The 16,005-nt window shown below is 39.2% G+C and overlaps 1 protein-coding gene, 1 non-coding gene and 2 pseudogenes across 20 annotated transcripts in view; 2 read left to right on the forward strand and 2 right to left on the reverse strand.

Annotated features, from left to right (window-relative positions):
- Positions 1-16,005, reverse strand: part of UBAP2 (ubiquitin associated protein 2) — a 134,146-nt gene that overhangs the window by 22,318 nt on the left and 95,823 nt on the right. For all 19 annotated transcript variants that reach the window (XM_064578987.1, XM_064578986.1, XM_064578981.1 and 16 more), the window contains 3 exons: positions 10,402-10,469; positions 6,994-7,183; positions 1,181-1,394 (listed from right to left, as the gene is read on the reverse strand). In XM_064578987.1, the coding sequence (XP_064435057.1) occupies positions 1,181-1,394; positions 6,994-7,183; positions 10,402-10,469 (472 nt within the window). The remainder of the gene's footprint in view (positions 1-1,180; positions 1,395-6,993; positions 7,184-10,401; positions 10,470-16,005) is intronic.
- LOC123849726 (ubiquitin-conjugating enzyme E2 D3-like) lies at positions 2,433-3,226 on the forward strand (annotated as a pseudogene).
- Positions 6,791-6,873, reverse strand: LOC123850351 (small nucleolar RNA SNORD121A). The gene has a single exon (XR_006792314.1). It is a non-coding gene; the product is annotated as a small nucleolar RNA SNORD121A (small nucleolar RNA).
- LOC123849727 (U6 snRNA-associated Sm-like protein LSm3) lies at positions 12,194-12,687 on the forward strand (annotated as a pseudogene).

Below are 16,005 nucleotides of genomic sequence, written 5' to 3' on the forward strand. Positions count from 1 at the left end.
TTACAAAAACAGGTGACAAATCCAGTTGAAGTTTGCCAACCCATGACTTGGTGTATTTCCATCTTAGATGAGTCTATTTTTGGACTTTATATTAGAGGCATATATCATAAGGTAGGATTTATAAAGAATATAGAAATAGCATGTACAAATCTAAAAACTCTTATCGCCCACTGCAGTGGGTCTGCAGAAAAAGGGTAACATAGGACTACAACTAGCATCAGAAATGCCACCTTGCTAAACTGGCTCTTGGCCAGTGTCTGCAAACACAGTATTTTAATATATTCTAGGCAAAGGTTGCCAAGCACTCTTATCAGATAAAAATGACTCTCTACACCTTTAATGTTTGTACAAGGTGGTTTATGGTGAACACTTGCTTTCCTACTGGGAATCTGGAATATTGTTATGTACTAGGCAGAGGGTACTTATGTATAACCAGTTCCCCAATAAAAAACTTTGAGTATTAAGGCTCTAATGAATTTCCTTGGTAGACAGGACTCCAAATTTGGGAGTAGTCTCAGATACTTCCTTAACAACAAACTGTTTCTTTCAGGATAGAAACGTGATTCCGTGTCTTTTAATAAGCCCTAAACATAAACATGCCTAGGAAACCAACACTATGGTTAATAACCCTCTGCTATTCCTTAATACAGTGTGGCATGTGTATGTTGGTGGAAAATGGGTGTTTTAATGTCACAAAATCTCTGGGAGTATAGTTTAGAAAACATCCAACTTACATATGGTGCCTTTATATTATAAACCACTGACAATAAGGCTGGCACAAATCATGATAGATACATACAAATATTAAAATGAGAAAGCAACCCAGAGGGTGTGATTTAAAATTCCACATCCCAACTCTGTCCCCACAATATTATAATAGAGCTTAGAAAATTCTGTCCAGGCATTTACTCAGTGTTATTTCCTTGTATTTGTAAGGCTTTACCATGCTATGGAACATCTCTTCAAGATATGTACTACTACCACTACTGATAACAACAAATAAATGCAGGTATTTATACAATACAAAGCTATCTGATGTAATTCACAAACACCACAGAAATTCTATTAAAAAGAAACATCTCTGGACAAATTCCACATTACTGTTCACAATTCAACACACTCTCGTAATGTTTAGCATGTCCTCACTGGGGGCTAACCACCACAGAAAATGTATACTTACCAAAATGACTAAGGACTGAGGACTGGGAAGTTGAGGGCTTGAGGTCCCAAGAAGAAGTGGTTGTGGGGGGACTTGTACTATTCTGCTGTGAACCTGGGGTAGTGGTAAACTGGCCCAAACTTGGAGCTTTCAATTGGTCCAAAATCTGGGAGCTGGTGATGTTTGCCATTTTGGAAGGTGCAAGCTCTCCAAATCCTGAACCAAGGACGGATGACTTTAAAAGGAAAAAAAAAGCAAAAATCCTCAGCAATACAAATCTCTACTCCAGAATTTAAACACATCAAGTATTTTCATAAGAATTTTTAAAACTATAACCTAGAACATGTGAATCAATAAGACTCACCTGAGAAGATCCTACATGAAAATATTACCATACAACAAAATCTGATTAAATCCAGCAATCCTTCTGGATTCTGATATAAGAAGTTAAAGGGAAGGAGAATATTTTCCCTGGATATTGAGACATTGCTTTCTTTTTGGGGCACCTGGGGGGCTCAGTTGGTTAGGCCACTGCCTTCCGCTCAGGTCATGATCCCAGGGTCCTGCAGTTGAGCCCCGTGTCATCACTGGGCTCCTGGCTCAGCAGGGAGTCTCCTTCTCCCTCGCCCTCTGCTCATCCACCCCCCCAGTTGTGCTCTCTCTCTCTCACAAATAAAATCTTTTTTTTTTTTTTTAAGATTTTATTTATTTATTTGACAGACAGAGAGTGAGCACAAGTAGGGGGAGCAGCAGGCAGAGGGAGAGGGAGAAGCAGGCTCCCTGATGAGCAGGGAGCCCGACACGGGGCTCAATCCCAGAACCCCAGGATCATGACCTGAACTGAAAGCAGCCGCTTAACTGACTGAGCCAGCCAGGCGCCCCATCAAATAAATAAAATCTTAAAAAACAAAAAGACACTGCTTTCTTTTTAAAAGTGGTGTCACAAATTCACAAACAAAATACTACTGTTTTTTATAAAGATAAATACCATGAATTCAATGACAAACACAAGCTTGAGAAACAAAAATACAGTATTTTCTTAATGTATGCAACAACAGTAATCATGTTTGTAAGTTTGATTGGTGAATGGCTCAGCAATGTCATCCTACAAAATTAACTGCAGGTTGCAGCACTTACTTAAAAAGTTAATATTCTGAGCTGCCGCACGGGGAGGAGGCCGAGGCCGCAGCTTGAGGGAGGCCCCGGCCCCTCTGTACGCGTGGGTGTGGATGGCTAGGGGAAGGGAAGGGAGGCCGGCCCACTGGCCAGCTGGGTGCCTGTGTCTGGCAGAGCCGATGTGAGACGAAGAGACAATCCTTCCCTGCCGCCCAGATAATCAAGAGTTTTGGCCGGACCTTTGAGCACACACCAAGAGTGAGGAGCCAGACGAAAAGCACAGACTATGGCGCTGAAACAGATTAATAAGGAACTTAGTGATTTGGCCCGTGACCCTCCAGCACCATGTTCTGCAGGTCCAGTTGGGGATGATATGTTTCATTGGCAAGCCACAATTATGGGACCTAATGACAGCCCATACCAAGGCGGTGTATTCTTTTTGACAATTCATTTTCCTACAGACTACCCTACCCCTTCAAACCACCTAAGGTTGCATTTACAACAAGAATTTATCATCCAAATATTAACAGTAATGGCAGCATTTGTCTCGATATTCTAAGATCACAGTGGTCTCCTGCTTTAACTATTTCTAAAGTTCTTTTATCCATTTGTTCACTGCTATGTGATCCAAACCCAGATGACCCCCTAGTGCCAGAGATTGCACGGATCTATAAAACAGACAGGGATAAGTACAACAGAGTATCTCGGGAATGGACTCAGAAGTATGCCATGTGATGCTACCTTAAAGTCAGAATAACCTGCATTATAGCTGGAATAAACTTTAAATTACTGTTGCTTTTTTGATTTTCTTATCCGGCTGCTCCCCTATCAAACCTCATCTTTTTTAATTTTATTTTTTGTTTACCTCCCTCCATTCATTCACATGCTCATCTGAGAAGACTTAAGTTCTTCCAGCTTTGGACAATAACTGCTTTTAGAAACTGTAAAGTAGTTACAGTTTCTAAAGAGAACAGTTGCCCAAGATTCAGAATTTTTTTAAAAATGGAGCATGTGTATTATGTGGCCAATGTCTTCACTCTAACTTGGTTATGAGACTAAAACCATTCCTCACTACTCTAACATGCTGAAGAAATCATCTGAGGGGGAGGGAGATGGATGCTCAGTTGTCACATCAAAGGAAGCAGCATGATTCTAGCATCCAGTCTTTTTTTAAGCCTTCCACTGTTAGAGATTTAAGGTTACATGATATACTTTATGCTCATAACTGATGTGACTGGAGAATTGGTATTGAATTTATAGCATCAGCAGAACAGAAAATGTGATGTATTTTATGCATACAATAAAGGAATGACCTGTTCTTGTTCTACAGAGAATGGAAATTGGAAATCAAACACCCTTTGTATTCCAAAATAGGGTCTCAAACATTTTATAATTCTCATTTAAATTGTTAGGAGGCTTGGAGCTATTAGTTAATCTATCTTCCAATACACTGTTTAATATAGCACTGAATAAATGATGCAAGTTGTCAATGGATGAGTGATCAACTAATAGCTCTATTAATTGATTTATTTTTCTTCAATAAAGTTGCAGAAACCAAAAAAAAAAAAGTTAATATTCTAAAATCAGATAATGATTTACACATGAGGGATCTTGTGTACTGAGCCGATATCCTGGGCACCACTGCATTTATTTCAAGTTGTTTTGATGACTAAGAACACCAAATACGCTCCTTAAGTAAGTATCCAAAAGAAAATGTTACACCTCCCCCATCTATCCTGTCAGGTCAGATACCAAGAGCCAATGAGAACGATACACGTAAAAAAATGAAACTGGACCACTTTCTCACACCATACACAAAAATAAACTCAAAATGGATTAAAGACCTAAATGTGAAGCCTGAAATCATAAAAATCCTAGAGAAAGCATAGGCTGTGTAATTTCTTTCACATCAGCTAGAGCAATATTTTTCTAGATATATCACCTAAGGCAAGGGAAACAAAAGCAAAAATAAAGTATTGGGGGGCGCCTGGGTGGCTCAGTCGTTAAGCGTCTGCCTTCGGCTCAGGTCATGATCCCACAGTCCTGGGATCGAGCCCCGCATCGGGCTCCCTGCTCCGCGGGAAGCCAGCTTCTCCCTCTCCCACTCCCCCTGCTTGTGTTCTCTCTCTCGTTGTCTCTCTCTCTGTCAAATAAATAAATAAAATCTTTAAAAAATAAAAACATAAAATAAAATAAAAATAAAGTATTGGGACTAAATCAAAATTAAAAAAAAAACAAAAACAGGACCCAAGGAGAATGAAAGCCTTGACTAGTGAACACAGTCACTGCATTTTTACATATGAAGATCCTTCAGTTTCTGAAAAGATATTTATCAAAAAATAACTTTTTAAGGGCACCTAGGTGGCTCAGTCAGTTAAGCATCTGCCTTCGGCTCAGGTCATGATCCTGGAGTCCCAGGATCGAGTCCTACATCAGGCTCCCCACTCAGTGGGGAAAATACTTCTCCCTCTGCCCCTCCCCACTCTCGTGCTTTCTCTGTCTCACTCTCTCAAATAAATAAAATCTAAAAAACAAAACACAACTTTTTGAAACCATTTAAAAGGTCAAAAACAGAAACGACTTGCATTCTCTTAAGAGATCAGATACAGAAAGTTGAAATAATTATTTCTGTTAACAATATCCAAAGGCATCCCAGTTGTTTTAAGGAAATTCAAATTCTCCAATCTGAGCAAAACATTAGGTTGTAAGCAGTTATTGCACATCAATCACAGAATCTGCTAACATTATTTATCACTACTCCAGAACCCTTCCTCATGCTGTCCAAAACACCTGCTCTTCTGCTGCTACAAATCCACCAAAATCCAGTTCAAGCCCCCTTGTTCAGTAAAGGCTTCCACGACGATACTTCGATTCTTCTGATCTCTATCCTGCATCAGCTAATATCATCAAATGCATTTTCTGCATGCTTTGCAACACAATGAAATCACTGCATCAAGGACTAGTGCTTTGCTTCACGTTAACACTTAGCATAGGACTTCTCAATTTCACCTACATTTCAATCAATGGGGGCTTTAACAACATGTGTACTGATACACCAATATGCATGCACTCACATATACACAAACATACACAAGTGCCCAACTTGCAATCCCAAGATTCTGACTTATTTGGTCTATGTGGACTCTGGCATTATTTTATTATTATTATTACTGTTGTTAATTTACTCAAGTTCCCCACTGATTATAAAAGTACAGTAGGTTGAGCAGCACCACTGTTGTAATACGCTAAACAGTATCTGTTCCAGTTTCTCAAGGTGTTGTTCATTATCAAAGGCATCACACCTTAAGGCACTGTTGGAAAAAAAAAACAAGCAAAAAAAACCCTCCTCGTGTCCTACCTATGTTCTGAGTGTCCTGGCTAAGATTCCAGCAGCTCAGCCTAGACATTACATCAGCATACCAGTAGCAGATAGAAAGGCAAGGGGAAAGGACAGGAATGGTTCAATCAAAATGTGAGGGTACTGGAGCGCCTGGCTGGCTCAGTCGGTGGAACGTGCAGCACTTGATCTCAGGGTTATAAGTTTGAGCCCCACACTGGGTGTAGAGATTACTTAAAAAAATTAAATTAAAAAACAAAATAAAAAACAAAGCTTGGGGGTATTATTAGACCTTACTACCTTCTCAAAACAGAGACAGCATCAAGCCCTGGGCTGTCCTACTTCAAGCACGGACACCCTCTCATACATAATCATAATGACACTAAAAATGCCAAATTACCAAGCCAGTTATGACATGATGTGTCTGTGCAGAGTATAAGACAGCAATGAAAAGTTTACATATTTCATTCTCCATTTTATTAGGGTTCAGCAAATGATTTTTGAGTCGAGTAGGGGGAAAAGATAGTATCATATTCATAAGAAATTCTGTTTCTCAACCATAGATTTCAAGTAAAACACAGCAAGTGAACCAATAATTACTAGTGAAAGCTGTGCATCTGTATATGGAGGTATTCCAACCCCTCCCCCCACCCCCACTGCCAACTGAGAACTGCCTACAGTTAGGGCCTTCAGTTCACCATTATGCAGCTACATTGCTTGACATTCTATGCTCTAAGATTTTATTCCCATCAGCCTATCTTCATATCCTTCTCTACCAGTTCCTGGAGTCCTTTCTGTTAGGAGCTAAATTCTCATGGGAAGTTAAAGCCAGATATACAAGCAGTAGGTGCCCGTTTTAATGAAAACACATCCATATTATAAGGGCCTCCGCTAGAGTGGCATGTTAAGAAAAAGTACACTAATTTTACAAATAACAAAACAAGAGCTGCCAAAAATATAAGCACCTAAGAAGACTTGGAAAGAACTGTTTTAGCATGATTTTAGCAAGCTAATTCTGACAAACATTTGCATTTAACTAAATTGGAAAACAAATGAAAATTTTAATGTCATAAGTACAGACTTTCAAACAAAATCCAAGATAAAAATTATTAATAAGGATGCCTCAGTGATTACGACTTAAGATTTCAACTAATCATAAAGAAGTATTTTTTATCTTTGTCCAGAAAACTCAGAGTAGCTGAATTCCACATAGCATCATCAGATATGTGCTTGGAAATTATCACATCATTGTTTTCTGGACTGAAATCTACTGTAGATATGTTTATGTTTAGAAAATAATTATAAGGCATGTATCATTCTAGAATACATTTGCTTACGGGTACATTCCTTCAAATCCCATACTAAAATAAAAGCGAGTTACCAGACTCTGAGGAGAATAGGAGTTGACAGCAGTGGAGCTGCCAGTCCCTGGTGCCATCTGATTGTTGTGCTGAGAATTTGTGAAGACAAGGGCTTGACCAAAGCCCTGCTGTTGGGAAGTTTCAAAGGAGCTGACTTCTGAGGCTTGACTGGGAGGAACAGGCTTCTGGAGCAAGGCTACCAGATCAATGCTAAGCAGACAAAAAGCAAATGAGGAACGAGTCAAAACCAAATCTTATCAATAATGAATTTGAGAAGTGAATCAATATAGAATAAATTCATGTTAAAAAATAATCTAAGTGAGGAAAATCTTTGGAAACTGGAGTTTAAAGGAGCCAAGAGGACAGCATTAACTAAAGAAAACAAAACAAAAAACAACAACATACAAAGCCACAGAGACTAAAGCAGGGCTTGGCAGAGAAGAGAAATGAAAAGGTGCATCAAGACAGTTCCACAGAAATAGCACAGTAACAACTGATTTGAAAACCTGGAGCAAATAAGTAAATAGACAATTTTCTAAAGTTTGGCTTATTTTCTGTAAAATATTTTCCCCCATTCATTACTCAGAACCAATGTTTCTTAAACTTGCCTCAAGGAAAGTGAATTCCTACTGTGAGAGAATGAGAACCACAGTCACAGCAGACAATTCAAGCAGTTTCCCATTTATCATAAATATCCCAGTGAGTTCTGCATTCTAAGCTATAAGTTTATATAAATCTCCAATAATTTTCTCTCTTAAATATTCAAAAAGGGGCGCCTGGGTGGCTCAGTTGGTTAAGGGTCTGCCTTCAGCTCAGGTGGGATCGAGTCCGCATCAAGCCTGCTTCTCCCTCTCCCTGCCGCTCCCCCTACTTGCGCACACTCACTCGCTCACTCTGTCAAATGAATAAAAAAATATATATAAAAAAAAATACTGAGGAAAAAATGCGCAAAATATAAAAAATGCACAAATACTCTGTTAACTACAACTCTTGTAATGTCCCCAGAAGAAGAGATATCACGGCCTGAAAACCTAAAAGCATGAGGAAGAACTAATCTTCTAGATCTATACTACCTGACATGTGAGTGAGCTACTAACTCTTCTCCACAGAACTGCAAGGTGCTCAAGATTAACTAACATGGTAATTTGTTCCATTAAACCCTCTCAAAGGCCAGTTTCCAGTTTTCCTGTCTGAAATGTTCACCATGCAGGTGAGGCAGATTCTGGAAGGTCAAATAATTCACGGCCCACTAATATCTGATAGAGTGAAGTTCCTAGGCCTGACTTCCTCTCCTTATGTACTACCCATTCTTACTTTTCCATAACCAGGTTGAAGTCCCAGACTAGTATTTTGGATCCTGAGGTAATTGTTCTAACTTATGATATCCTAACTCCAGGGATATAAATCCAGGGTAGTTATATTACATATAACCTATCTCAAAAGCTACATTATCAGAAAAAACACAGGACGTTCTATTCTAAAAGATTGACAGGATATTCACCTAAAAACACTACAGCACTGTTTTCTGAAAAATAACCATTAAAGTCTTTTTTTTTTTTTTTAAATGCCCTCCCATGCCCAATTGTGACCTCTGATCCCATCCTTTCCCTCCTGTTTCAGTGAGTAGGGGAGGGGACATTTTTTTTAATGAAAATGATCCTATGAAATTGAATAATGAATACAATAAGGAAGTTATATCCATTTAATAAATTCTGAGCAATTCACAAAACCTTTGTTCATTTTTATTTCCCTATAATGAAGTCTTATAACCATCTCATTTAGCAGGAAATTAAGCGTGTCAGGTTCAAAATTTCCTTCAATTCTCAGGGGTCATACATAGAAAGGCTTTCATCCTCCTAGATCATTGCATTTTGAAACCATAATCAAAGGTTTTCTGAGTTATTGTAGACACTAGGATGTAAATAAACACTTTTCAAGAATTCAGTACTGGGGGCGCCTGGGTGGCTCAATTGTTAAAGCATCTGCCTTCGGCTCAGGTCATGATCTCAGGGTCCTGGCATCGAGCCCTGCATTGGGCTCCCTGCTCCACGGGAAGCCTGCTTCTCCCTCTCCCACTCCCCCTGCTTGTATTCCCTCTCTCACTGTGTCTCTCTCTCTGTTAAATAAATAAATAAAACCTTTAAAAAAAAAAAAATTCAGTTCTGTACATACTAATAATGTTTCTATTTTTCTGAAAATTCCTTCCTTTTCTGTAATCTAAGAGACTAGATGAAAACTAGTAGAGCCCACAGTCGTTAAGCGGCTGCCTTCGGCTCAGGTCATGATCCCAGGGTCCTGGGATCGAGCCCCAGATTGGGCTCCCTGCTCGGCGGGAAGCCTGCTTCTCCCTCTCCCACTCCCCCTGCTTGTGTTCCCTCTCTCGCTGTCTCTCTGTCAAATAAATAAATATCTTAAAAAAACAAAAAAAACTAGTACAGCCCATATAAAATGAGAAGTTTGTATTAGCCTTAGAAGATCTAAATAGGGCGCCTGGGTGGCTCAGTCGTTAAGCGTCTGCCTTCGGCTCAGGTCATGATCCCAGGGTCCTGGGATCGAGCCCCAGATCGGGCTCCCTGCTGGGCGGGAGGCCTGCTTCTCCCTTTCCCACTCCCCCTGCTTGTGTTCCTGCTCTCGCTGTCTCTCTCTGTCAAATAAATAAAATCTTAAAAAAAAAAGATCTAAATAAATGGTATTATACACAGAAACCAAAGGATATTTGGTATTAGGTTCATCTGTCAAAAAACAATATATTTATAAAAGTAAAAAAGAAAAACCACTAAATAAGTTTAAAATTATTAAATAAGCTTAATATTATTAAGCCAGCCTGGCTGGCTCAGTCAGTGGAACCTGCAACTCTTGATCTTGGGGTTGTGAGTTTGAGCCCCACACTGGGTAGAGATTACTTTAAAAAAAAGTCTTTAGGGACGCCTGGGTGGCTCAGTCAGTTAAGCAGCTGCCTTCGGCTCAGGTCATGATCCCAGGGTCCTGGGACAGAGCCCCACATCGGGCTCCCTGCTCGGCGGAGAGCCTGCTTCTCCCCCTCCCTCTGTCTGCCGCTCTGCCTACTTGTGCTCTCTATCTCTGTTAAATAAATAAATAAAAATCTTTAAAAAAAAAAAAAAAGTCTTTAAAAATAAGTTAAATAAAATAGGTTTAACATAATATCTATCACAAATGATAACAAATCAGAAACATAATCGCTATTTTAATTCATGAGAGAATATAATAAATTAGAAAATGATAGAGGCTCTGTCAGCTCACAAAGAAGGTTAGGGATAAAACAAAATCTTAGAAGGGCAAAAGGTAAAAACAGAAAGAGATTCAAGCAAAGGAAAAAAACAGAGACCTAAGACCCAAAACAAATTTCCTGAGCAAGAAATTTAAATTATGCTTTGAACAACAAACAAAAGGTGAAAGAAATTGTTTACCTTTGCCCAGGTGTGACATGATTCTCTGCTGGAACAGCTGAGGCAGTGAAGACCTTTGTTTCAGAAAGCTGTTTGGAAAGGAATAAAAAAAATACTTTGCTTTTATTTTATAGAACATAAAACCAGAAATGTATCAAATTCCTGACAATTTTAGTCACCAGTACTCTTATTATACTTCACCCAAAAGTAGTCTGAAAGAAAGGAAATACATTAAGTGATCATGACAAGTAATATTCTTCAAGTGAAGGTAATTTTAGATTGGCAAACCCATAAAAAGGATTTCATATCAGGGAAAGAATAAAGTTAAGTCAGACCAGGGTTTAAGTCCTAGTCACACTACTCTATTTGACATTACACAAAATGAGAATACCACTAAAACCACCACAAATGCCAAACGTTTGAAAAAGGGCAAAAAATTGACATTTTCTTTCCCCCAAAACAGATAGTTTCAGTATTTTTTTTTTTAAAGATTTTATTTATTTATTTGAGACAGAAAGAATGAGACACAGAGAGCATGAGAGGGAGGAGGGTCAGAGGGAGAAGCAGACTCCCTGCTGAGCAGGGAGCCCGATGCAGGACTCGATCCCGGGACTCCAGGATCATGACCTGAGCCGAAGGCAGTCGCTTAACCAACTGAGCCACCCAGGCGCCGTCAGTATTTTAATAGTAATCTGTGTTTCTTTTTTATTAAGTCATAGGTTTCCCTGTTTTTGTATAAAAACAACTTTGTTGAGGTTATATCACATTCAATAATCTGCAAATGCTCAAACCGAATAATTGAAGTTTTATCATATGAATATGCCCATGAAACCATCACAAAATCAAGACAATGAACATACTACCCCAAAAGTTTGCTCCAGTCCCTATGTAATCAATCCCTTCTACCACTTACCTTAGTCCCCACGAAACCACCAATGTGTTTTCTGTCACTGTAGATAAGTGTTGTAATTTCTAGAACTTTAAGTGGAATTTTAAAATATGCACATTTTTTTTGGTCTGGCTTTGTTCAGTGAATACAATTATTTTAGATTTATACATATGGTCTAAATGCCCTTTCAAAGTTTTAAGGAGCCCAGGATAAGATTTTTTGAAACCTCAACTCACATTATTGAAAGGTAGGCTCTTTTCACATTTTCAAAGCAGAGTATGAGCTATTAAAGGCTGAAAAATGTTGACCTAATGAGATAATGTCAGAAATCGCAGAAAATTCTTTTCAAAAAGGCTGCTATAATACTTATCAACTCTAACAGTCTCAAACTCTGAAACACTGTATAAAAATCAGGTTGACTCACATATTAATATTCTGGCAGGGACAGAGCAGCCGGTAGGTGCTCATTATCTATAAAAACAAATAAAAAGTGCTGAATAGATTGCTGTTTCAACAAGAAGGGCGTTCACTGCACCCTGTTCCAAGGTAGTATCTTACAGAGCTCCCAAGGAATCCATTTTTGCTTTAACTCTATTTAATATGTAAGATTCTATAAGACACAGAGAAAAGCAATAAAGGAGTAACTGAAAAGCAATGGTAGAGTAGATCCAAAGCCACAAAAATATTAATCAGTTCAAAGCAAATGAGAACCACATTAATTACTGACATCCTATTTAACCCTGGCAGAATAAAGAAAATTAAATGGTTTCCTCCTTCTCTATTGTCTAAAAAAAGGAGAGGGACAACTGCTGGCTCAGTCAGTAAAGCATGTGACTCTTGATCTCAGGGTCGTGAGTTCAAGCCTCAAGCGTGTAGAAGCTACTTAAAAATAGAATCTTGGGGAAAGGGCGCAGGGTTTGAAACATGGCTGACGACATGGACCAGCAACAAACTACCAACACCATAGAAGAGCTCAGCCTGGATGAGCGAATTTATGTGAAAATGAGAAATGACAGAGAGCTTTGAGGCAGACTACATGCTTATGATCAGCATTTAAATACGATATTGGGAGATGTGGAAGAAACTGTGACTACTATAGAAATTGATGAGGAAACATATGAAGAGATATATAAATCAACAAAACGGAATATTCCAATGCTTTTTGTCCAGGGAGATGGTGTGTACTAGTTGCCCCTCCATTAAGAATTGGGCTGAAACAAAGAATTTATCATGTATGGAATATAGGAGCTTTTGTATGATTGTCTCTTTAAATGTAGAAACCTGTGTAAAATTTGATATTAAGAAATGACCAAGGATTCTTCTACTCCTGAAATGAGTTGATTTGCGGATAACTAAAAAAATTTTTTTTTATTATTTTTTTTAAAGATTTTATTTATTTATTTGACACAGAGAGAGAGAGAGAGAAAGCACAAGCAGGTGGAGTGGCAGGCAGAGGGAGAGGGAGAAGCAGGCTCCAGAAGAAGCAGGCTCCCTGAGGAGCAGGGAGCCAGATGCGGGGCTCGATCCCAGAACCCTGGGATCATGACCTGAGCCGAAGGCAGTCGCTTAACCAACTGAGCCACCCAGGCACCCCGATAACTAAAAAATTCTTAAGCTAAAGGGCATTTTAATTTTTTTCCAACCCTTTCAATAAATGTACAAGATGCAGAACCTTTTTTCAGGAATTGATTTGTTCTGTTTTTTTCAGGCAATTTCTGATTTTTTTTCCTTTAAATTAAATTTGATGTTTCCTTTTTTGATAAAAAATAAAATCTTAAAAAATTATGTAAAAAGTAAGCATTCTCATATTTCAAATGACACACACATTTTAAAATTGGTAAAAAGAAAAATAACAGAAGAAAATACATAAAAATTATTTAAAGTGGCTGCCCTTAGGGGCAGCCTGGCTGGCTCAGTCAGTAGAGCATGCAACTCTTTGATCTCATGGTTGTAGGTTTGAGCCCTATGCTGAAAGCAGAAATTAATTATGGAGAAATTAAAGGGGAAAAAAGGAGTAGGGAGGGAAGGGTTAGTAGTTATTCCTGTTTTTGTTGACTTTTTTTTTTTTTTAAAGATTTACTTATTTATTTGAGAGACAGAAAGTGTGGGGGCCAGGGGGTGGGGGGTGAGAATCTCAAGAAGACACCCTGCTGAATGTGGAGTCCAATGTGGGGCTCGATCTCACCACCCTGAGATCATGACCTGAGCCAAAATGAAGAGTCGGACACTTAATCAACTGAACCACCCAGGAGCTCCAATAGTTACTGTTCTAAGCTCTACAAGGAATTTTCAATTTGCACCATGATTACTCATGGATCAATCACCATTATTTTATATAATCTCAGAAAAGTCTTAAATTTTCTTGATAATTTCTGAGAAAAGACATCCAAATTTCCTATGCTAATTCTTTTCACTAATTACAAATTATACTGTGGTATAATATGGGTTCTCCAGAATATTAATCTCTATGGGTGTATATTTGAACTGCTTATTAACAACATTCATTGAACAACCTCATCTGACCCACAGAACAATTAACAGAAAGTTAGGCAGGACAACGATTATGATATTCATTACACTGATAGAAAAGAGAAGGCTCAGTAAGGAAAGATGCATCACTCAAAGTCAACAGGTCAGCTCAGCTACAATTTGAATAAAGGCCTTTTTCATTTTTTTTTTTAAGATTTTATTTTTATTTATTTGAGGGGGAGAGAAGGGGAGAGAGCAAGCAAGAGTACAAGGGAGGGGGTGGGAGAAGCAGACTCCTCGCTGAGCAGGGAGCCCGATGCAGAGGTCAATCCCAGGATGCTAGGATCATGACAGGAGTCGAAGGTAGCCGCTTAACCAACTGAGCACCCAGGCACCCCATGGTCTTTTGCATTTTGATCCCCTGCTGATTTTCTAAACTGCCTGATGACCCAGACAGGAGCCAAAGAGATCTAAAGCTTCTAGCACTGGGAATATCTTTTTCCCCAACAAACTCTTAGCAAAAATTCAAGTAACAAACATATTTAAAAGTTGGACAAGTGCCCACAGGCTGCTCACTCTGTCTTCATCACTGGTACCCATCCCTCCACTGATTCAACTAACCACCCATCTAATCCAGCATCTTCATATTACCAGTACCACAGAGCCTGATGACATCATACCCCAAAGATTTATGGTTAGTATATGGCAGAAGTTAATATATACCTTAAATCTCAATCAAATGAGCATCTCTACTGTCTTTCTTCTTTATACTTTACCCAGTTTGCTCACTAACAAACCAGATATAATACTGCTTCGCAGCAGGACAGAGGTGGCATAACTGTAGTTGATTTCTTTAAAAACATACTTGTAGGGGCGCCTGGGTGGCTCAGTGCTTTAAGCATCTGACTTCCGCTCAGATCACGAACTCAGATGTCCCTCTCCCTGTGCCCCTCCGTTTGTGCGCTCTCTCTCAAAAAAAAAATAAGATTTTTAAAATACATATACTTATAAAATAATAAATAAAAATACACTTGTTAAAACAGAATGGTAAAGGGGGGGCGGAAATCTCAAGAAAAAATTTTCAAAGTCTGGGTCACTTTATGTGATATTAAAGGTCAATACTTGAAGGGCACCTGGGTGGCTCAGTCGTTACGCGTCTGCCTTTGGCTCAGGTCATGATCCCAGGGTCCTGGGATCGAGCCCCGCATAGGTCTCCCTGCTCCGCGGGAAGCCTGCTTCTCCCTCTCCCACTCCCCCTGCTTGTGTTCCCTTTCTCGCTGTGTCTCTCTGTCAAATAAATAAATAAAATCTTTTTAAAAAAAGGTCAACACTTGGGGCACCTGGCTGGCTCAATTGGTAGAGCATGCAACTCTTGGGTCTTGGGTTCATGAGTTTGAGCCCCATACCGGACGTAGAGATTACTTAAAAATTAATAAATTTAAAACCCATCATTTAAATAAATAAAGGTTGATACTTATAACCCCTTTATCTCTTCCGCACACTGTTCATGTACATACACATGTTCTGGCGCTTGAGAGTCAAAGAGAAAAATGGTATAAAATATGGTATAGGGCTACTTGTTCAGTTACATTTTCTTTTTTAAATATTTTTTTAATCAAAGAATATCTTATGCTGAACCCAGAGTTATAGATCAACACTACCAGAGTTAGTGTAGTACACTCAAAAATGTCTATGGAATAAATGAATATAAAAAGAGCTAGTCTAGTTTTAAAAAGAAGGGGTTGGGCCTAGAACCAGAATCACTTATTCAGGTTAATTTCAGCTGTGACCCAAACACTGACTGATCTCCATTAATAAAAATTCTATAAAAAATAAACAGGTCAGGGCGCCTGGGTGGCTCAGTTGGTTAAGCGACTGCCTTCGGCTCAGGTCATGATCCTGGAGTCCCTGGATCGAGTCCCGCATCGGGCTCCCTGCTCAGCAGGGAGCCTGCTTCTCCCTCTGACCCTCTCCCCCTCTCATGTGCTCTCTCTCTCTCATTTTGTCTGTCTCAAATAAATTTAAAAAATCTTTAAAATAAATAAATAAATAAATAAAAATAAACAGGTCAGTGGGCGCCTGGTTGGCTCAGTCATTAAGCGCCTGCCTTCAGCTCACATCATGATCTCAGGGTCCTGGGATCGAGCCCCGCATCGGGCTCCCTGTTCAGTGTGAAGCCTGCTTCTCCCTTTCTCCCTCTCCCACTCCCCCTGCTTATGTTCCCTCTCTCGCTGTATCTGTCAAAGAAATAAATAAAATCTTTAATA

Source organism: Mirounga angustirostris, unplaced genomic scaffold (assembly GCF_029215605.1).
Source record: "Mirounga angustirostris isolate CCGP_5_RB_7025 unplaced genomic scaffold, mMirAng1.0.hap1 SCAF_15, whole genome shotgun sequence".
Taxonomy (NCBI): domain Eukaryota; kingdom Metazoa; phylum Chordata; class Mammalia; order Carnivora; family Phocidae; genus Mirounga; species Mirounga angustirostris.